The sequence below is a fragment of the Bufo bufo genome, chromosome 6, assembly GCF_905171765.1.
Source record: "Bufo bufo chromosome 6, aBufBuf1.1, whole genome shotgun sequence".
Classification (NCBI taxonomy): Eukaryota; Metazoa; Chordata; class Amphibia; order Anura; family Bufonidae; genus Bufo; species Bufo bufo.
The window spans coordinates 203,916,015-203,935,768 of record NC_053394.1 but is presented as its reverse complement, the minus strand read 5'-3'; the positions used below and the strand labels follow the sequence as shown (position 1 = coordinate 203,935,768).

At 44.3% G+C, this 19,754-nt stretch overlaps 1 protein-coding gene and 1 long non-coding RNA gene across 2 annotated transcripts in view; one reads left to right on the top strand and one right to left on the bottom strand.

Annotated features, from left to right (window-relative positions):
- The window catches only part of CHUK (component of inhibitor of nuclear factor kappa B kinase complex), a 156,149-nt gene extending 153,631 nt beyond the window's left edge, over positions 1–2,518 (bottom strand). The window contains exons 1-2 of the mRNA XM_040435103.1: positions 2,313–2,518; positions 1,400–1,494 (exon numbers count right to left, since the gene is read on the bottom strand). Coding sequence (XP_040291037.1) covers positions 1,400–1,494; positions 2,313–2,417 — 200 coding nt within the window. The 5' untranslated portion in view covers positions 2,418–2,518. The remainder of the gene's footprint in view (positions 1–1,399; positions 1,495–2,312) is intronic.
- A 309-nt stretch (positions 2,519–2,827) lies between these two features.
- LOC121003343 lies at positions 2,828–19,113 on the top strand. The gene is made up of 3 exons (XR_005779468.1): positions 2,828–2,908; positions 11,709–11,973; positions 18,278–19,113. It is a non-coding gene; the product is annotated as an uncharacterized LOC121003343 (long non-coding RNA).
- The last annotated feature ends 641 nt before the right edge of the window (positions 19,114–19,754 follow it).

The following is a 19,754-nucleotide window of genomic DNA, read 5'->3' as shown; positions in this document are numbered from 1 at the left end:
ATGACAGGGGGGTGATCAGGGAGTCTATATGGGGTGATCACCCCCCTGTCATTGATCACCCCCCTGTAAGGCTCCATTCAGATGTCCGTATGTGTTTTGCGGATCCGATCCATGTATCAGTGGATCCGTAAAAATCATACGGACGTCTAAATAGAGCCTTACAGGGGGGTGATCAATGACAGGGGGGTGATCAAGATCAACTTTTTTTTACTTTATTTGGGGGAAATGGCGTTTTTTTTTTTTTACTTGAAACGTAATTTTTATGGGGGGGAACTTTATTTTTTTTACTTTTTTTTTTCACTTTATTTTTTGTCCGACTTTGGGACTTCAACTTTTAGGTGTCTAATCCCCTTTACAATGCATTCCAATACTTCTGTATTGGAATGCATTGGCTGTATGAGTAATACAGTGAGTATTACTCATACAGCTTCCTGCCTGTGAGATCCAGGGGGCTGGATCTTACAGGCTCTTCACCGGAAGGCAGCGCCAATGACTAAGGAAGACATCGTGCTGCCTTCCATGCCATCGGGTCCCCATTACAGCAGCACGGGGACCCTATGACACCTCCGACCGCCCGCCGGAACTCCTGTAAACGACGCAAACCGCAGGTCTGAATTCCGCCGATACGGGGGGTGGGGTCACGGGATCCCCCCGCGCATTGTCCCAGGGTGTCGGCTCAATGATTTGAGCAGGCACTTTGTTCTGATCAGCGCCCGCCGCGCGGCAGTGATCGGAACTACACATGACGTACCGGTATCATCTTAAGTACCAGGACATCATGACGTACCGGTACGTCATGTGTCCCCAAGAGGTTAAGGTTAGGACTGACTTCATTACACAAGAGACTAAAACGTCTTTATCAGATGTAAGTGATACTGAGTGCATCCGATTTTGAAGTACATACAGTACTAGTTATCCATCATCTACTTTTCAGTTTTAAAAAAAGACCACAAGAATGCCTGTATGAACAACAACAACAACAACAACAAAAACCAAAGCATAAGGGCATTCAGATAAATTGAGCTGAATACCTTATAATGAAACTTACAACAGTTATACAGAATCTCCATAAAGACTTGCCTCCTTGGAGAAATGGGATGTCTCTGCATCACATGGACATCCCAATCATTTAAATAAGCACAGTGTAATGCTATGGCGGGTCTAAAGGGGAATTAAAGGGATTATCCAGGATAGGTCATCAATATGACATCAGCGGGGTTCAGACTCCTGGCTAGGCCATCAATAGGAAAATCCTGGATAACCCCTTTAAACACTTGCTGCTTAGTTTTCCGTCAAACTACAGATGACTTGAGTGTCCTAGCCCAAAATACATTAAAGATCCCTTTAGACTAAAGGAAAAGGTACGGTATGTATAGGTCTGGAATATGAGGCGTTAAACCTTTTCATTATCTGAATCTCCTGACACCATCTCTCCTTGTTCTTTGAACTAAGTTCCAAGCGGCAGGATTTGATAGCTATTAAATCTCCAGTGTCCTGAATAAGAGAAGAACACAAGGTTACAATAAGGCTCAATGAAAAACTCACGATATATTGATAGCAGCATTTACAGAGAGGACTTTTCACTTACCTTTTGTAATTTACCATATAACCCCATATCATATAACATTCATCTGCATACAGAGTTGAATAACTATATTACCATGGTGCATTACTCATCTTGTACTCATTTACAGCCGTACAACACAGATAGACATACAGTATATGTGTAAAGGCTGATGTAAGGAGATAATCATCTCCTTAAAGGGGCTTGAGAGGCGGGCAACACCTATACCTGACCCAAAAATAATCAATGTGCCAATTAGACTCATCTAAATACCACCACAGAAAACACGAGTAAACAGGCAAGGCACACCACTGTCAGACGACAACTAAAGTCAAGAGATCCTACACAATCAATACCCCTATATGTGCGTCACAACGATAAGCTGCAGGTATGATACACAACACATCCACCTTACCAGGGGTGACGCCACGTATACGGTATTGATCCCTTGGATGTACTATACATCTTTTAATTGTCTTCCGAATGGATTTTTCTCAATAAAGATCATGACTTTTGATATATCTGGGTGGGCCTTGCCTGTTTATGTGTTGTCTGGTGGCATTTAGAAGTTTGTAAATAATAATGCTATGACAGGAGACGTCAGCTGAGCAGCTCAGATAAAAAGAAGGAGGAATACAAGGATGAAGTGAGGACCTGTAGGAAGGAAAAGCACGGGGACTTTCCCGGCACTCACATAGCACCAGCTATCGGCGCACTGCCCTCTACAGAATAGGTGGAAGAAACTCACCCGGTTCTGGTACAAACAGACATTCCCAAAGCCTCCGGTGCCGAGCCGGTCTTTCATGTCCCATGGCCCGCAGACTGTTCCCTGCTGGATTGGAGGACGCTCCATGATAACAAAGATACCAATATGAGGACTTCCGATCTCCTGTCACAACCACTGCAACAAGAACTTCCGGTCGGCTGAAAACTCTACGCCGCATACGTGTCACGTGTTCCCCAAATGCTTTCCACGTCTCGTTTCCCACCGTTACGCTGTCCTCCCCAAAGGGAGGGTAGTTTCAAAATCTCATGCGCCGTAAGGACCTTGTCACGTTACATTGGAAGCCTCGATCCCAAACCCACCATGCAACTCACCGTAAATATCATGGTTAGGGTTAGTTGTTATTATTTTTACTAATCTTTATTACCACCGCATATGAGAAGTAGATATTACCTTGCTGCTATATCCCTCGGCTTCTTTAAGCCCAGGTGACTTTAGCCTATCACGTGACCCTGTGACATTACTAAGTCCTTACGGCGCATGGGAACTAGACACTACCCTAGACAGATGACGTCATTGGCTTGCGTCTTTAGCGTTCTCTGCTGCAAGAAGAACATCACGTAAGTCGGGTGTTGCTTGTCAGTATGTATTGCCTATGTGTAGTAGTGAATAGTGGGCAGGGGACATTGGTTTGCATGTGTTAATCGGTTTCCGCTTAAATATGGCGGGCATATTATTATTGGGAACGATTTTCCAATGTTATTTGTGGACTAGATAGCAGGATGGGAAATACCTGTTGTTACAATTTAAATATGATTTATTTTAGCATCCATGTGCTAAAGCTCATTTATCTCTCGCTGTCAATGTAGTGACAACATATTCTGTAGTGCTGTACAAGGACTGTCACTACCAAACCCCCCCCCCCCCCCCCCCCCCGTTTTCCCGCCCAATGGCTGGGGATAACAATATAAAGTTCCTAACACACCCACACCAGTTTTGAGCTGGGGACATGGGTTGCTAGATGGTCGCTAGCACATCCGCAATACCCAGTCACCATAGCTCTGTGTACTTTTATTGTGGAAAAAAAACGATTTGATCCATATGCAAATTACCGTGGGATGTGTCCTGTACGTGAGATGAGTCCAGTGTGAAGGAGCGCAGCACCGCCCGCATCCTCAGAATCTCCTCCTTGCTCCCCAACGTCAGACAGCCAGAGTGCCGTAATCTCGTGATGCGCGAGCTAGTGCATGCGCTGTTGCTTCCCTGAGGCTGATGCCAGCACAGGGAAGGAACACTATGAGGACACTGCGCATGCGCTAGCTCGCGCATAGCGAGATAACAGCGCTCTGGCTGTCTGACGCCGGGGAGCAAGGAGGAGATTCTGAGGATGCGGGGCAGTGCTGGACTCATCTCACGTACAGGACACATCTCAGGGATATGAATCAAATTATTTTTTTCCCACAATAAAAGCACACAGAGCTATGGGGACTGGGTATTGCGGATGTGCTAGCGACAATCTAGCAACCCATGCGCTGGACTCATCTCACGTACAGGACACATCTCAGGGTAATTTGCATATGGATCAAATCGTTTTTTTTCCACAATAAAGCACACGGAGTTATGGGGACTGGGTATTGCGGATGTGCTAGCGGTCATCTAGCAACCCATGTGCTCAGCTCTATACATCAAATTCCGGTGACAGGTTCCCTTTAATAATATCAACCTCCTCTGGTAATAACAGAGAGTTCATAAGTTCAAGTACAGAGTCTTTATTTTTAATTGGCTGGCCTGCTAATGTTAGAAAGTCTCTATCCTGCCATATGGGTCCATAGTTATGTGCAATACTAAAAGCATACCTTGAGTCGGTGTAGATGTTCACCTTCTTCCCCTTGGCCAATTTACACTACCTCATGCTCTCTGACCACTGCATATCCAGTATGGAATCGGCCATCCTCACCCATGAGCCTGCTTCCATCTACAAAATAATCAAAATCAGGGTTATGAAGGGGGTTTTCATGTACATGATTAAATCCTGACGTTTCTTGTTGCATTAATTGTACACAGTCATGGAGGTCATGTTCCATCATGTCATTTAGGAGGCTGCCTGTACCTCCTATGCCCCCTTCCCCCATTTCTGAATCTGTGATTGGTAACAAAGTAGCAGGATTCAGAGTAGTACGTCTTTTGAAAGAAATGTTAGCAGGCATGAGGAGTGCACATTGGAGTCTGAGTTGCCTGGCCATAGAAATATGCTTAGGTTGAACCTGTGTTAATATGCCCTATATGTCATGGGGTGTTGGTACAATCACCGGGTAGTCTAACAGAAAAAGCATCTGAAATTGTATCATTGCCTGCACTGCCGCTACCGCCCTGACACAGGAGGGGGCGCCTCTGGCGACAGTATCTAATCTGGCTGACTGGCCGCTGGCGGTCACCATTTTTCTGAGTCAGTACAGCCGGGACTGGGGCCAAGGTTATGCACAGCTTAAATGTCTGAAAATTATTTACTGCTTCTTTAACCACCTCAGCTCCCCTACCTTAAACACCCTTACTGACCAGGCCACTTTTTACACTTCTGACCTACACTACTTTCACCGTTTATTGCTCGGTCATGCAACTTACCACCCAAATGAATTTTACCTCCTTTTCTTCTCACTAATAGAGCTTTCATTTGGTGGTATTTCATTGCTGCTGACATTTTTACTTTTTTTGTTATTAATCGAAATTTAACAATTTTTTGCAAAAAAATTAAATTTTTCACTTTCAGTTGTAAAATTTTGCAAAAAAAACGACATCCATATATAAATTTTTCTCAAAATTTATTGTTCTACATGTCTTCGATTAAAAAAAATGTTTGAGTAAAAAAAAAAATGGTTTGGGTAAAAGTTATAGCGTTTACCAACTATGGTACAAAAATGTGAATTTCCGCTTTTTGAAGCAGCTCTGACTTTCTGAGCACCTGTTATGTTTCCTGAGGTTCTACAATGGCCAGACAGTACAAACCCCCCACAAATGACCCCATTTCGGAAAGTAGACACCCTAAGGTATTCGCTGATGGGCATAGTGAGTTCATAGAACTTTTTATTTTTTGTCACAAGTTAGCGGAAAATGATGATATTTTCTTTTTTTTTTTTTTTCTTACAAAGTCTCATATTCCACTAACTTGTGACAAAAAATAGAAACTTTCATGAACTCACTATGCCCATCACGAAATACCTTGGGGTGTCTTCTTTCCAAAATGGGGTCACTTGTGGGGTAGTTATACTGCCCTGGCATTTTAGGGGCCCAAATGTGTGGTAAGTAGTTTGAAATCAAAATCTGTAAAAAATGGCCGGTGAAATCCGAAAGGTGCTCTTTGGAATGTGGGCCCCTTTGCCCACCTAGGCTGCAAAAAAGTGTCACACATGTGGTATTGCTGTACTCAGAAGAAGTTGGGAAATGTGTTTTGGGGTGTCATTTTACATATACCCATGCTGGGTGAGATAAATATCTTGGTCAAATGCCAACTTTGTATAAAAAAATGGGAAAAGTTGTCTTTTGCCAAGATATTTCTCTCACCCAGCATGTGTATATGTAAAATGACACCCCAAAACACATTCCCCAACGTCTCCTGAGTACGGCAATACCACATGTGTGACACTTTTTTGCAGCCTAGGTGGGCAAAGGGGCCCACATTCCAAAGAGCACCTTTCGGATTTCACCGGCCATTTTTTACAGATTTTGATTTCAAACTACTTTGCACGCATTAGGGCCCTTAGAATGCCAGGGCAGTATAACTACCCCACAAGTGACCCCATTTTTGGAAAGAAGACATCCCAAGGTATTTCATGATGGGCATAGTGAGTTCATGGAAGTTTTTATTTTTTGTCACAAGTTAGTGGAATATGAGACTTTGTAATAAAAATAAAAAAATCATAATTTTCCGCTAACTTGTGACAAAAAATGAAAAATTCTAGGAACTCGCCATGCCCCTCACGGAATACCTTGGGGTGTCTTCTTTCCAAAATGGGGTCACTTGTGGGGTAGTTATACTGCCCTGGCATTCTAGGGGCCCTAATGTGTGGTAAGTAGTTTGAAATCAAAATGTGTAAAAAATGACCTGTGAAATCCGAAAGGTGCTCTTTGGAATGTGGGCCCCTTTGCCCACCTAGGCTGCAAAAAAGTGTCACACATGTGGTATTGCCGTACTCAGGAGAAGTTGGGCAATGTGTTTTGGGGTGTCATTTTACATATACCCATGCTGGGTGAGAGAAATATCTTGGCAAAAGACAACTTTTCCCATTTTTTTTTTTTATACAAAGTTGGCATTTGATCAAGATATTTCTCTCACCCAGCATGGGTATATGTAAAATGACACCCCAAAACACATTCCCCAACTTCTCCTGAGTACGGCAATATCACATGTGTGACACTTTTTTGCAGCCTAGATGCGCAAAGGGGCCCACATTCCTTTTAGGAGGGCATTTTTAGACATTTGGATCCCAGACTTCTTCCCACGCTTTAGGGCACCTAAAATGCCAGGGCAGTATAAATACCCCACATGTGACCCCATTTTGGAAAGAAGACACCCCAAGATATTCAATGAGGGGCATGGCGAGTTCATAGAATTTTATTTTTTTTGCCACAAGTTAGCGGAAATTGATTTTTTTTATTTTTTTTTTTCTCACAAAGTCTCCCTTTCCGCTAACTTGGGACAAAAATGTCAATCTTTCATGGACTCAATATACCCCTCAGTGAATACCTTGGGGTGTCTTCTTTCAAAATGGAGTCATTTGTGGGGTGTTTGTACTGCCCTGGCATTTGAGGGTCTCCGCAATCATTACTTGTATGGCCAGCATTAGGAGTTTCTGCTATTCTCCTTATATTGAGCATACGGGTAATGAGATTTTTTTTTTCCGTTCCGTTTTTTTTTTACTTTTATAGGACAAACCTCTCCTTCCCCATGGGACAATGTGCAAAGCGCAAATCGCCCAAAGATGTGGCGAAGTACATTATGCACTTTATCCCAGGTGAAAGGAGAGGTTTGCAGCAGCTGTGAGTAAAAGGGCCCTAATAGCCCTGTGTGCCTGTCCTGTGAGATGCAATCCCTATGCTAAGTGTACCTGTGTGTGGTACTTCCGGAAACACTCCCCTAAGCATAGGGCAGGGTGGTCAGGGCAGTCAGGACAGAAATAGCGGGTGTCACGCCTTATTCCACTCCTGCTACAGACACAACATTTTTTTCGGGGTGACGGTTGGGTTGAGGTACCAGCAACGACATTGGGGAAATGTCGCTCGTGTAGACAGCTCACTACACTGGTTGTTGGGGCCACGGAACCTCCTGGATACAGGAGGTTCTCGATGATCTCTTCCTGAAATTTAAGGAAGGATCCTGTTCTCCCAGCCTTACTGTAGAGAACAAAAGTATTATAGGCAGCCAATTGAATTAAATATACAGACACCTTCTTATACCAGCGTCTGGTGCGTCGGGAAACTAAATAGGGAGCCAACATCTGGTCATTGAAGTCCACCCCTCCCATGAGCGCATTATAGTCGTGGACTGAGAGGGGCTTTTCAATGACACGGGTTGCTCGCTCAATTTGTATTGTCGTGTCTGCGTGAATGGAGGAGAGCATGTAAACGTCACGCTTGTCTCTCCATTTCACCGCGAGCAGTTCTTCGTTACACAAGGCAGCCCTCTCCCCCCTTGCAAGACGGGTGGTAACGAGCCGTTGGGGGAAGCCCCGGCGACTAGGTCGCATGGTGCCACAGCAGCCAATCTGTTCTAGGAACAAATGCCTGAAGAGGGGCACACTTGTGTAAAAATTGTCCACATAAAGATGGTGCCCCTTGCCAAATAAGGGTGACACCAAGTCCCAGACTGTCTTCCCACTGCTCCCCAGGTAGTCAGGGCAACCGACCGACCTGTTTAAAGCCAAGGCGCCCGGTAAAATGTATAAGGGACTCGTCTATGCAGATGTTTTGCTCAGGGGTATACAAATCTGCAAATTTCTGGTTGAAGTGGTCTATGAGGGGCCGAATTTTGTGGAGCCGGTCAAAAGCTAGGTGGCCTCTGGAACGAGAGGTGCTGTTGTCGCTAAAGTGCAGGAAACGCAGGATGGTCTCAAAACGTGTCCTGGACATAGCAGCAGAGAACATGGGCATGTGATGAATCGGGTTCGTCGACCAATATGACCGCAATTCATGGTTTTTGGTTAGACCCATGTTCAGGAGAAGGCCCAGAAATTTTTTTATTTCAGAAACTTGGACTTTCCATCGGAAAGGCTGGGCATAAAAGCTTCCCGGGTTGGCGGATATAAATTGAGTGGCATACCGATTTTGTTTCTGCCACGACTAAGTCCAAGAGCTCCGCAGTCAAGAACAGCTAAAAAAATCCCAGTGCCGAACCGATCTGAGCTGTCTCAACCCGAACTCCAGACTGGGCGGTGAAAGAGGGAACTACAGGTGTGGCTGAAGTTGGGGACTGCCAATCAGGGTTTGCCAGCACCTCAGGGACTCTAGGGGCTCTACGGGCCTGTTTTTGCGGTGGCTGCGATGGGGTAACTATTGCACGTGCCACCGTACCAGCTTCAACTGCCCTTCTGGTGCTCGCCACTTCACCATGTTGTACGGCAGTGCTGGTACTAGGTCCAGGATGGGCTGCGCTGCTGGTGTATGCCTCACCACGTAATCCGACAGTGCCAGGCCCACTCTGCTGCCCTTGAAACGGATCCTGCACAACCTGTGGTCTAGCGACACGGGGCTGGGTACGCCTGGTGCTATCAGGGACCTCAACCTCCTCGTCCGAACTTTGGGTCAGACTGCCACTGCTTTCTACAGGTTCATATTCTGACCCGCTAGATTCGTCAGATGAGGGTTCCCATTCCTCATCCGACTGGGTCAGAATCCTGTAGGCCTCTTCAGAAGAATACCCCCTGTTTGACATTTGGACTACTAAATTTAGGGGTATTCCCTGAGACTACCCAAGAAAAAAAGCAAGCCTGTCTTACAAATGGGAGGCTAGCGAAGTACCGGAGGCCGCTGCGATTGATAAAAAATATCAAAACTTATTTTTTTTTATCGCCACAGTGCTTGTAAAGTGATTGTGCAGTGATCAAAAAAAATAAAAAATTTTGTCACTGCGGTGGGGCGGGCGTGGGTGAACGCACGTATGGGCGACCGATCAGGCCTGATCGGGCAAACACTGCGTTTTGGGTGGAGGGCGAGCTAAGGTGACACTAATACAATTATAGATCTGACTGTGATCAGTTTTGATCACTTACAGATACTATAAAAGTACAAATGCTGATTAGCGATACGCTAATCAGCGAATAAGTGACTGCGGTGCGGTGGGCTGGGCGCTAACCGACGCTAACTACCTAACCAAGGGACCTAAACTATCCTAAAACTATAAATCAATACCAGTGAAAAAAAAAAGTGACAGTTTACACTGATAACTTTTTTCCCTTTCACTAGGTGATTGACAGGGGGCGATCAAGGGGTTAATTGGGGTGATGGAGGGTGATCTGGGACTAAGTGTGGTGTTTGGTGGGTACTCACAGTGATGTCTGCTCCTCTGCTGGATCCAACCGACCAAAACGACCAGCAGAGGAGCAGAGAAGCCATTTAACACCTTTATATTTATAAATATAAGGTGTTAGATGGCTTCTGATTTGATTTTTTTAAAATCAGCAACCTGCCAGCAACGATCATTGGCTGGCAGGTTGCTGACGAAATACTTCTCGAACTTTTGCCGGCCCGCGATGCGCATGCGCGGGCCGGCTCTGACCGAAATCTCGCGTCTCGCGAGAGGACGCGTATATGCGTCCAGGAGGAATCAATCGACCGCCTCCAGGACGCGTCGCTGCGTTCGGTGGTCCGGAGGTGGTTAAAGGGAACCTGTCACCTGTATTTTGTGTATAGAGCTGAGGACATGGGTTGCTATATCGCCGGTAGCACATCTGCAATACCCAGTCCCCATAGCTCTGTGTGCTTTTATTGTGTAAAAAAAACCAATTTGATATATATGCAAATTAACCTGAGATGAGTCCTGTAGGTGAGATAAGTCAGGGACAGGACTCCTCTCAGGTTAATTTGCATATGTATCAAATCGGTTTTTTTACACAATAAAAGCACACAGAGCTATGGGGACTGGGTATTGCGGATGTGCTAGCCGCCATCTAGCAGCCCATGTCCTTAGCTCTATACACAAAATCCAGGTGACAGGTTCCCTTTAAGGTGAAATGGGTCATAAGACAGACAATCATACAGAGGCAGCATTAACATGGAGGCATGTCTAATCCAGGGGTGACAGTATGACACCAGCGCCCAAAACACCCTAAGGCCCCTTTCACACGAGCGAGTATTCCGCGCGGATGCGATGCGGGAGGTGAACGCATTGCACCCGCACTGAATACTGACCCATTCATTTCTATGGGGCTGTGCACACGAGCGGTGATTTTCACGCATCACTTTTGCGTTGCGTGAAAATCGCAGCATGCTCCTCTTTGTGCGTTTTTCACGTAACGCAGGCCCCATAGAAATGAATGGGGTTGCGTGAAAATCGCAAGCATCCGCAAGCAAGTGCGGATGCGGTGCGATTTTCACGCACGGTTGCTAGGAGACGATCGGGATGGAGACCCTAACCTTATTATTTTCCCTTATAACATGGTTATAAGGGAAAATAATAGCATTCTGAATACAGAATGCTAAGTAAAACAGGGCTGGAGGGGTTAAAAAAAATAAAAAATCATTTAACTCACCTTAATCCACTTGCTCGCGATGCCCGTCATCTCCGTCTCTTTTACTGTATAGGACCTGTGGAGAGCATTAACTATAGTTTAAGGACCTGGGATGACGTCACTCCGGTCATCACATGGTACGTCACATGATCTTTTACCATGGTGATTCACCATGGTAAAAGATCATGTGACGTACCATGTGATGACCAAAGTGACGTCATCCCAGGTCCTTAAACTATAGTTAATGTATTCAGAATGCTATTATTTTCCCTTTATAACCATGTTATAAGGGAAAATAATACTATTTACAGAACACCGATCCCAAGCCCGAACTTCTGTGAAGAAGTTCGGGTTTGGGTACCAAACACGCGCGATTTTTCTCACGCGAGTGCAAAACGCATTACAATGTTTTGCACTCGCGCGGAAAAATCGCGGGTGTTCCCGCAACGCACCCGCACATTTTTCCGCAACGCCCGTGTGAAAGAGGCCTTAGGCTTTGTGCTCCTTTGGGCACTTGTATCCTATCAACAGCCTCCTTTCTTTCTGGGGTTAGGTAGGCAGCTCCATGGGAGAGGCAGTGTCCTAGAAATACAACCTTGTTTTTGCAAAACTGCAGCTTCTGTTTTGAGGCTTTACAAGTGTTCTGATGTAGGGAAATTAAGAGATATAGTTGCCTCACAGCAAGTCTCATTGTCTTCAGCACACAGGAGCAAATCATCCATGTATTGTAACAGGACCACTGAGCGGGCGGTGCCTAGTTTGTAAGGACAGATTGTAGAGCCTGTGTATACATGGTCGGGGAGTTCTGAGCTCCTTGAGGCAGAATAGTCCAAGTATACTGGTTACCCTTAAATGTAAAGGCAAACAGATACGGACAGTCTTGGTGCAACGGGACACTAAAGAAGGAATTTGCCAGGTCTATCACTGTGAAACACTTAGCAGTGGATGGAACTTATGACAGTAAGGTATGTGGGTTTGGCACTATTGGAGTTTGTAAAACTGTCACCTTGTTAACTTCTCTAAGATCATGAACCATCCTGTAACTGACAAGCTGTCCCTTAACTGTTTTTTTTCTTAATTGGGAACAGCGGGGTATTAGCAGGAGATACTGTTTTTATCAATACACCGGCCTGGAGAAAAGCATCAATTTGACTGGCCACTGCTATCTCCTGGGCATGACTGAGGGGGTACTGATTCACTTGAGGGGGCTGACATCCTGGCTTAAGATGCACAGTGACTGGAGACACGGGAAGTTTCCCGATGTCTGTTTTTGATGTTACCCATAAATCTTTCTGTACCACCTCAAGAACGGCCTGGTCTACAAGGGTTAATTCTGATGGCTCAGTCTCAGGCATGGCCAGTGTTGCTATTAAGGGACATAATACTTCCTCTTTAACAATTGGGTAACCACTGTACTGTCTTTTATCTTTAGTTTAACTGGCTCAGATTCACGGACATAAACTGTTTCTCCTGTGAATCCCACAGCTGCTACATAACAAGGGGTTAACTGATGAGGCTGTAAGAAACTCTGGTCTACTACTGTTTTGGCTGCCCCGGTGTCAACCAGGAATGAGTATTTCTGAGTATACAACAATCTACTTCACACAACTTCTCCTCTCCATCTCTCAGTTTCAACCTCACAAGCTATTTTTATCCATAGATCAACCACTTCTTCACATCCTTGATCCTTTATCCAACCACAATGTGTCCTACTGAATCTCTCCCAGACTTCTAGGTTAAGATTCCCATACTTTATCCCTGCCTTCCCTAACACTCTGTCCACATTCTTCAGACCCTCCTTACCTCCTCTTTCCTTCACCAATGTTTTGGCTGTCTTATAACCTTTGGGTATACTAAACTTATTCCCCATTGCTCTTCATCTGTACCAGAACAACTGTAGAAAGTAACAAAAATAATGTTATGCAATTTTCCAAACACAGTAAGGAACAAACAAAACATATACCGTGACTCCTAAAGCCAGACCAAAAACGTCCCACTCAAAGTTACTCGTGATCAGAAACTAAACCCAACAATCATAGGTATTTTCAACTTTTAAGGTTCTTTATCAATATGGACTCGACTGTAAAAGGACTTTATATGTACGCTCCTTCAACAATCCCTCGAACCAGACAACTAGTTAGGGAGGCACAGATCTGTCTGTCACAGTCCGGATTATCCAAGTTGTCGGGAGATCAATGAAGTGTCCTTAAAGGGGTTGTCCAGGTTCAGAGCTGAACCCGGACATACCCTTATTTTCACCCCGGCAGCATCCCTGAGCCTAGCATCGGAGCATCTAATGCTGCGATGTGCTCCCGTGCCCTGCACTAAATCGCGCAGGACACGGGCTCTTTTGTTTTCAATAACACACTGCCCTAGCCATTTTATTTTTTTTAAATATCTTTTTTTTAAAGGATCAACATAGAGTACATCAAATTGTTTGAACATATGTGGAATATCATATACAGAAAGGCCACATAGAAGGCCATACAATGGTCGATCATTTTGACATAGAAAAAAGCCTACCATAGCAAAAGATATGAGTTTATGCACCAGCAGATTGTACCAGCTTGTATCTCTTTTTTTTTTTTTTTTGAAACAACTAACCGTCCCTGGAGAACGCCCTTTTCCCTCCCAATCCCAACTCTATCATTAACAATGGAAATTATATATTCACTTTAACCTGTCAATATAAGGAATGATGTCGTAATTCTGCCGTCATTAATCATCTCGCCGCCCCCTGGCATCATCCACTTCCAGTTTGCCCAAATTCCCTCTCAGCTGAGCCTCGAGATACCATTTTGTTTGTGTAAATGGAGCCATCACCTCCCTTATCTCCAGTGTAGTCAGAGATTTCTCAATAAATTTCTTCCATTTTTTGACAAACTTGCCTACTGATTTTTCTTTATACTTTTTCATTTCCAGTCGTTCCATGAGCAGCATATGCTTCATGATTCCTATTACTTCATCCCATACTGGGACGTCCTTTTGAAGCCAGTGTCTCAGGGTGGCTTTCTTGATCGATATGAGCATTATGTGTATTCCTTTAATAGATACCCCATTGCCTTCTTCACACACCTGATCTACGGGGATAAATTGAAAAAGACATTGTTGTGGGTTAAGAACTATATCTACTCCCCAGACTGCTGCTATGTAATCTTTCGCCTGAGACCACAAAGACGTGATGTTCGGGCAGTTCGATAAAGCATGTAATAAATTACCTTTTGGCAGTGAGCACTTGGGGCACTGTCTCAGATAGTGGGGCGGTGCATTCCTAAATGACAAGTCAAAGGCGTAAGTGGCCTTGTGTATAATTCTTAGCTGCGTCTCCCGCCACTGTTCGTTATATATCGCCCTTCTTATCCTCTCCAAGCCGTCCCTAATATTTTTGGTGAGGTTCAGCACCTTTTATTTCTTGTTCCCAAGATGACAAAGCCCTCTCGACCACACCTATGGTTTGTGTACTGTGTAACTTGCGATATAGTTCCGACAAGGGGAGCAGGGAGTCATTGGTACCTATAAGAGCGTCGAACCATGTCAACCTATCCACCTCTCCTAACGTTTCTGACTGGGCTTTACAAAAGGAACGTAGTTGGAGGAAAGGAAGAAAATAGGGGGTTGTCAGATTATATTTGGCCCTTCACTCTTCCCAAGTTAGTAGTTTCAGCTTTGAATTATCCAGGATGTCCCGTAGTTTTTTGATTCCCTTCTGTTTCCAAACCTTGTACATCTTGTTATCCTTGCCCTATGGGAAAGCTGGTAATGACCATAATGGCATGTAATGCGATACATAGATTGGGAGTTTGTATATCTTGCGGACCGCCTTCCATGCCATAATGGCGTCTCTTAACAAAACCGAATGTTTGATGTGAGGCAGGATATCTTTTAACCTCGTATGTAGGATCGCTTTCAGGTCCCATGGCCTGGCCAATTCCTGTTCAATGCGATCGGCTGTAAAGTGTGAGGTGCCCCATATCCAATCCTTTACATGCCTGATTAGGGCCGCCAGGTTGTAGTGACGTATATTGGGCAATTGTAGACCACCTTCCCACCTCAACATTGTTAACTTTTCAAAGGCTATCCTGGGTCTTTGTCTCCGCCACAGGAAATTAACAAACGCAGACTGTAGCCTGCTAACATCTGCATGTTTTAATAATGGCGGTATAGTTTGAAGGGGATAGAGGAGTCTGGAGAAGCTTGTCATTTTCAACAGATGGGCTCTCCCGTGCAGGGACAAAGGCAAATCTTTCCACTTGTCCAATTACCCTAAGATTTTATAGATCAAGGGCGGGTAGTTTTAACGAATACAGGGATGTGGGGGCTCTCCCTATCTTAATTCCCAGATAGGTGATATAATCCTGTCGGATTTCAACCTGTAAAAGTTGATTGAAATCTGTTTGTGTTCCGAAGGAACAGAATCTGACTTTTCGATATGTTCACTTTATAACCTATTGCACTCCCATAAAACAGGAGGGAGTCTAGGATTCCGTTGAGTTGTGTTTTTGGGTATCTGGAAAAGATTAGACGGTCATCAGCGAAACAAGTTAGTTTTATTTCTTGAATTCCTATTTTAATCCCTTCAAATAGGGGGGATTGTATTAGAAATTGGGCTAGGGGTTCCAGGGCTAGATTAAATAATAGGGGGAATAAGGGGCACCCTTGCCTCGTGCCTTTCTGCAATGGTATCCTAGTTTATAAGAAGCCCGGAACGTAGACCTGGGCATAGTGTTTATCATAGAGCGCTCCAAGATAATTCCTAAAGTTTCCCGTGATTCTCATAATGTCTAAGACCTCATCTAGGCAGGCCCAATTGACGTTATCGAAGGCCTTTTCGGCGTCTACTGGCAAAAAAGCCGGGTTGTCAGCATTTCCCCCCTGCCTTGAGTACATCTAAGGCCGCCAACACTTTTCTGAAATTTGAGACTGCAGACCGACCCTTCATGAAGCCCACTTGGTGGGACCCTATTAGATTGGGCATGACCTCCGCCAATCTATTGGCTAAGATTTTAGATAATAATTTGATATCCTGGTTTACAAGGGAAATTGGTCTGTATGACCCTGGTTGGGATAGATCTTTTCCTTGCTTTGGGAGTACTTTTATATAGGCCATTGTCCCTGAGGGTGGTAATCCCTCCCCTCGCAAAATCGAGTTAAACAAGGATGTCAGGGTACGGGTTACTTCTCCTTGCTGCCGCTTGTAAAATTCTGCCGGTAACCCATCTGGCCCCGGCGCCTTGCCATCCGAGAGACGTTTTATGGTGTCCCTTCCTCTTCCCCTATCTCCTTGTTCACTAAGTGTAGTGATTCGGGGGTGATGGTCAGTAGGTTGACTTTGCTCAGGAGGTCTCTAGCCCTCTCTCTCTTTCATAGGGATCTTGCGAATATAGGGACCTAAAATAACTGCCCAGAATTTCTATGATGTCTTTTGGCTGGGTACAAAGTACACCTTTATCATCTCTTAGCGGCTGGAGATGGGTTGTTTTATTATATGGTCTGGACAGATTGCTCTAGCCGTTTTACTGGCTAGGGCAGAGCTAAATCCCGCCCATCAGTGCCGGTGACGTCACTGGGGTTCCTGTCAGCCCCATGGAGAGCCCCGCTACGTCACCAGAACACCTAAAAATGCCTTTGCCCTGCGCAATTTAGCACAGGGCAAAGGAGAGCATCGGAGCATGAACTGCTCCGATGCTCATGTCAGGGGGGCTGCCGGGGTGAAAATGGAGGGATGTCCGGGTTCAGCTCTGAACCCGGACAACCCCTTTAAGTCGAGCCCCTCGTTGGGCGCCAAGTTTTTTTGGGGCAAAAAACCCTTCTCTATAATTGTCGGGGTCCCTATTGAGGTGTCAAAGACACACTGCTGAATAAAAATTCTCTCTCTAATTTATTCCATGCAAGTATACATCTTTATAACCCTACAGATAATCACAGACAAATCTGGCACATCACCAAGGGGGTGGAAATCGAAACTAATGATTTGATTCGTTATTCATAAAAGGCAATACTTCAGCACCATACTGACAGAATTCTAATAATTAAAAAGTTTTTGCAGCATGTTGTCTAAAAGTTGACAATCTTCAGCAGTACATCCCGAAACTCAGAAGTAGCATAACTCTCTCTTGTATGTCAAACTCTGATAAGAAAACGAGGGAGCTGCTATCTTGACCTTGCAGCTAGGAACTTCTGATCTATATACACAGAAACTCTCTATATCATTCCAGCTGGCTCATTCATTTTTACACATATGCACAAGATGGAAGACATGTTTATACAAAATGGATTGTCATCCGTCACAGCACACGGAATCTTTTCCATATTAATTTTTTAACCCCATTGAAGTGAATGGTACCGCATATGAGCCACAAAAAAAAAAAAGAATGGACACTGACAAAAACTACATTGTGTGCCCTAAGTTAGTGACTGCCATAAAAAGGTAAATTGGCGGTCACTAATGGGATTAAAGGGGTTGTACAGGCTTTACTAAGTGTATGGCCAACTCTCAGAATAGGCCATCACTAACTGATTGGTGGGGTATAATGCGTCCACCCCCACTTATCAACTGTTCAGGTGTAGCTCGATCACCGGAAGTCAGTCCTGGAACTACACAGCTCCATCAACTGTGTTGTGGAGGAGCTTGTTACTACAGCGTTGTTTACCCTGGGGACCTTTTCTGCAGACCCCCCAGTGTGGCTGGACCTGCGGTCGTGATCATACTTACCTGTTTCCCGCTATTGTGTTCTTTGTCCATCGCTGCCTTGACATCCTGTTTGATGTGGTTCATGTGACCGCTGCAGCCAATGACTGACCACAGTGGTGACCTTTGTCACGTATGCGGTCCGTGAACCCCGTGACGCATGTTTGACACCTCACCGCTCCAGCGGTCACATGATTTGTGTCAAACAGTATGTTGATATGGGGAGACCCGGGATCTGCACAGCCAGCAGGGCCGATAGCGAGCGGATCAGTTAAGTTTGAGTACCACTGCGGGTCTAGCCACCCTGGAGGGCCTGTAGAAAAGGTCCCCAAGGTTAAACAAGCCCTTTAATTCTGTCAATGTTTTCACCATCAATCACTGATGGCAAAGATACGTTAAAAATAGTGAATTACTGAAACAACAAAGTTGCACAACCTGTTATAAAATGCCAGACTTTATATAAAACCCTTTAAATTGCTTTAAATACAGTTTTCATATAGATATATTGGAAGTATTATATTTTTATATGTGTAGTTATTTTTCATTGACTGAGTGTGTTTGTGGATTTTGCCTCCTTACAGTGAAAACCAGTGATCCAGGTTGAGATTTGCTCACACGCTGAATTTCAGGTCATCTGTACTTTAGAAGTGCTGAGTGGGTTTCCAGTACGACAGACCTTTTGACTTAGAAGAACTATCACAGATGGCCTACTGGAATGAACATCTGTACAAACCATCCCCGCTGCTTTTTCTTTCTGGAGCAAACAGGAAGTATTGACAGCTCTCACTACAGCCATCCATGTAGCTTGTTAAACTATATACTTATCGGTATCTTTTAATGGCTTCTAGGGCTAGGAATTTTCTCAGTACCTCTCTAGACACTTCTATTTAGAGTTTACTCATAAGTCACAGTAGTTCCCTTTTACCAGTCATGTGTACATTTGTGATGTCTATTGAGGATCCGCTCAGTGTCACCACAAGCAGCACCAAAACTTTAGTTGGAATGGACTATAATGATACCTCAAACAACTTAGATGAATGTAATGAGAGCAAAGATGAGACTTTGCCCCTGGACCAGGAGTCAGAAACGAAGATACCTGTGCAACTGTACATCGAAGATGCACAGCCTACAGTGGAGACTAACACAGAGGAGCAAAACATTCATCACATCAATGCCAACAACTGGTTTGTGATTCATTTATTCTTGTGATCTGTTCATTGTTGAAAAGTTTAATACATATTGTACATCAGAAAGACTTCTAGTACCCTGCTGTTCTGATTAGATTAGCAAGGTACAATGGGTCAGCAAAGATTCTTGTCATTCTACCCAAGCAGACAAAAATAGTAAAGGGGTACTCCGGGAATTAAGAAAACGAAAACATTTAAATATTACTTTTATTATAAATATATTCCCAAATACTCATGCAGATGATAAGCTCTTCAGCTGACTCTCTGTAGGAATGGAGTTAATGAGGAGACATGAAGTTCATAGAGGAGGGTGGGGATAATGAGCAGCAGCACTTGTATGTAGTCTCCATTACCACAGTCTGCCCTGTCCGTCCTCTCTGTACTTCTTCATGTCTCTTCATGAACTCCATTCCTACAGAGATTCAGCTGAACATAATATTAAACTGTATTCAGGATCATAATCCCTGACAAGTAGGAGAGGACGCGGTCCGCAGCACGGGCATGGAGCCCTTACGTTCGTGGGCAAGAGGCCTAAGGGTAAATATCTTTCCTGATCCTGAATGGTGATTCGAACTGGATTCTCTATCAAAAAAATTTTTTCTAAATTTAAGTCACTATTAAAGGGGTTCTCCGGGAATTAAGAAAATAAGTTTATTGAAAATACTTAAATATTGCTTTATTATAAGTATATTCCCAAATACCTTTCATTAGTTATATGACTTGTTTTGTCTAGGGAGCAATCATCAGGTGAAATAAAATGGCCACTGTTCCTATTAGTACACACAAAACCTGTCCTAATCACACAGGAGTACAAGTTACTTCACAACACTGAGGTAAAAAGCTGCCTCATCATTTTCTCCTACTTGTCAGG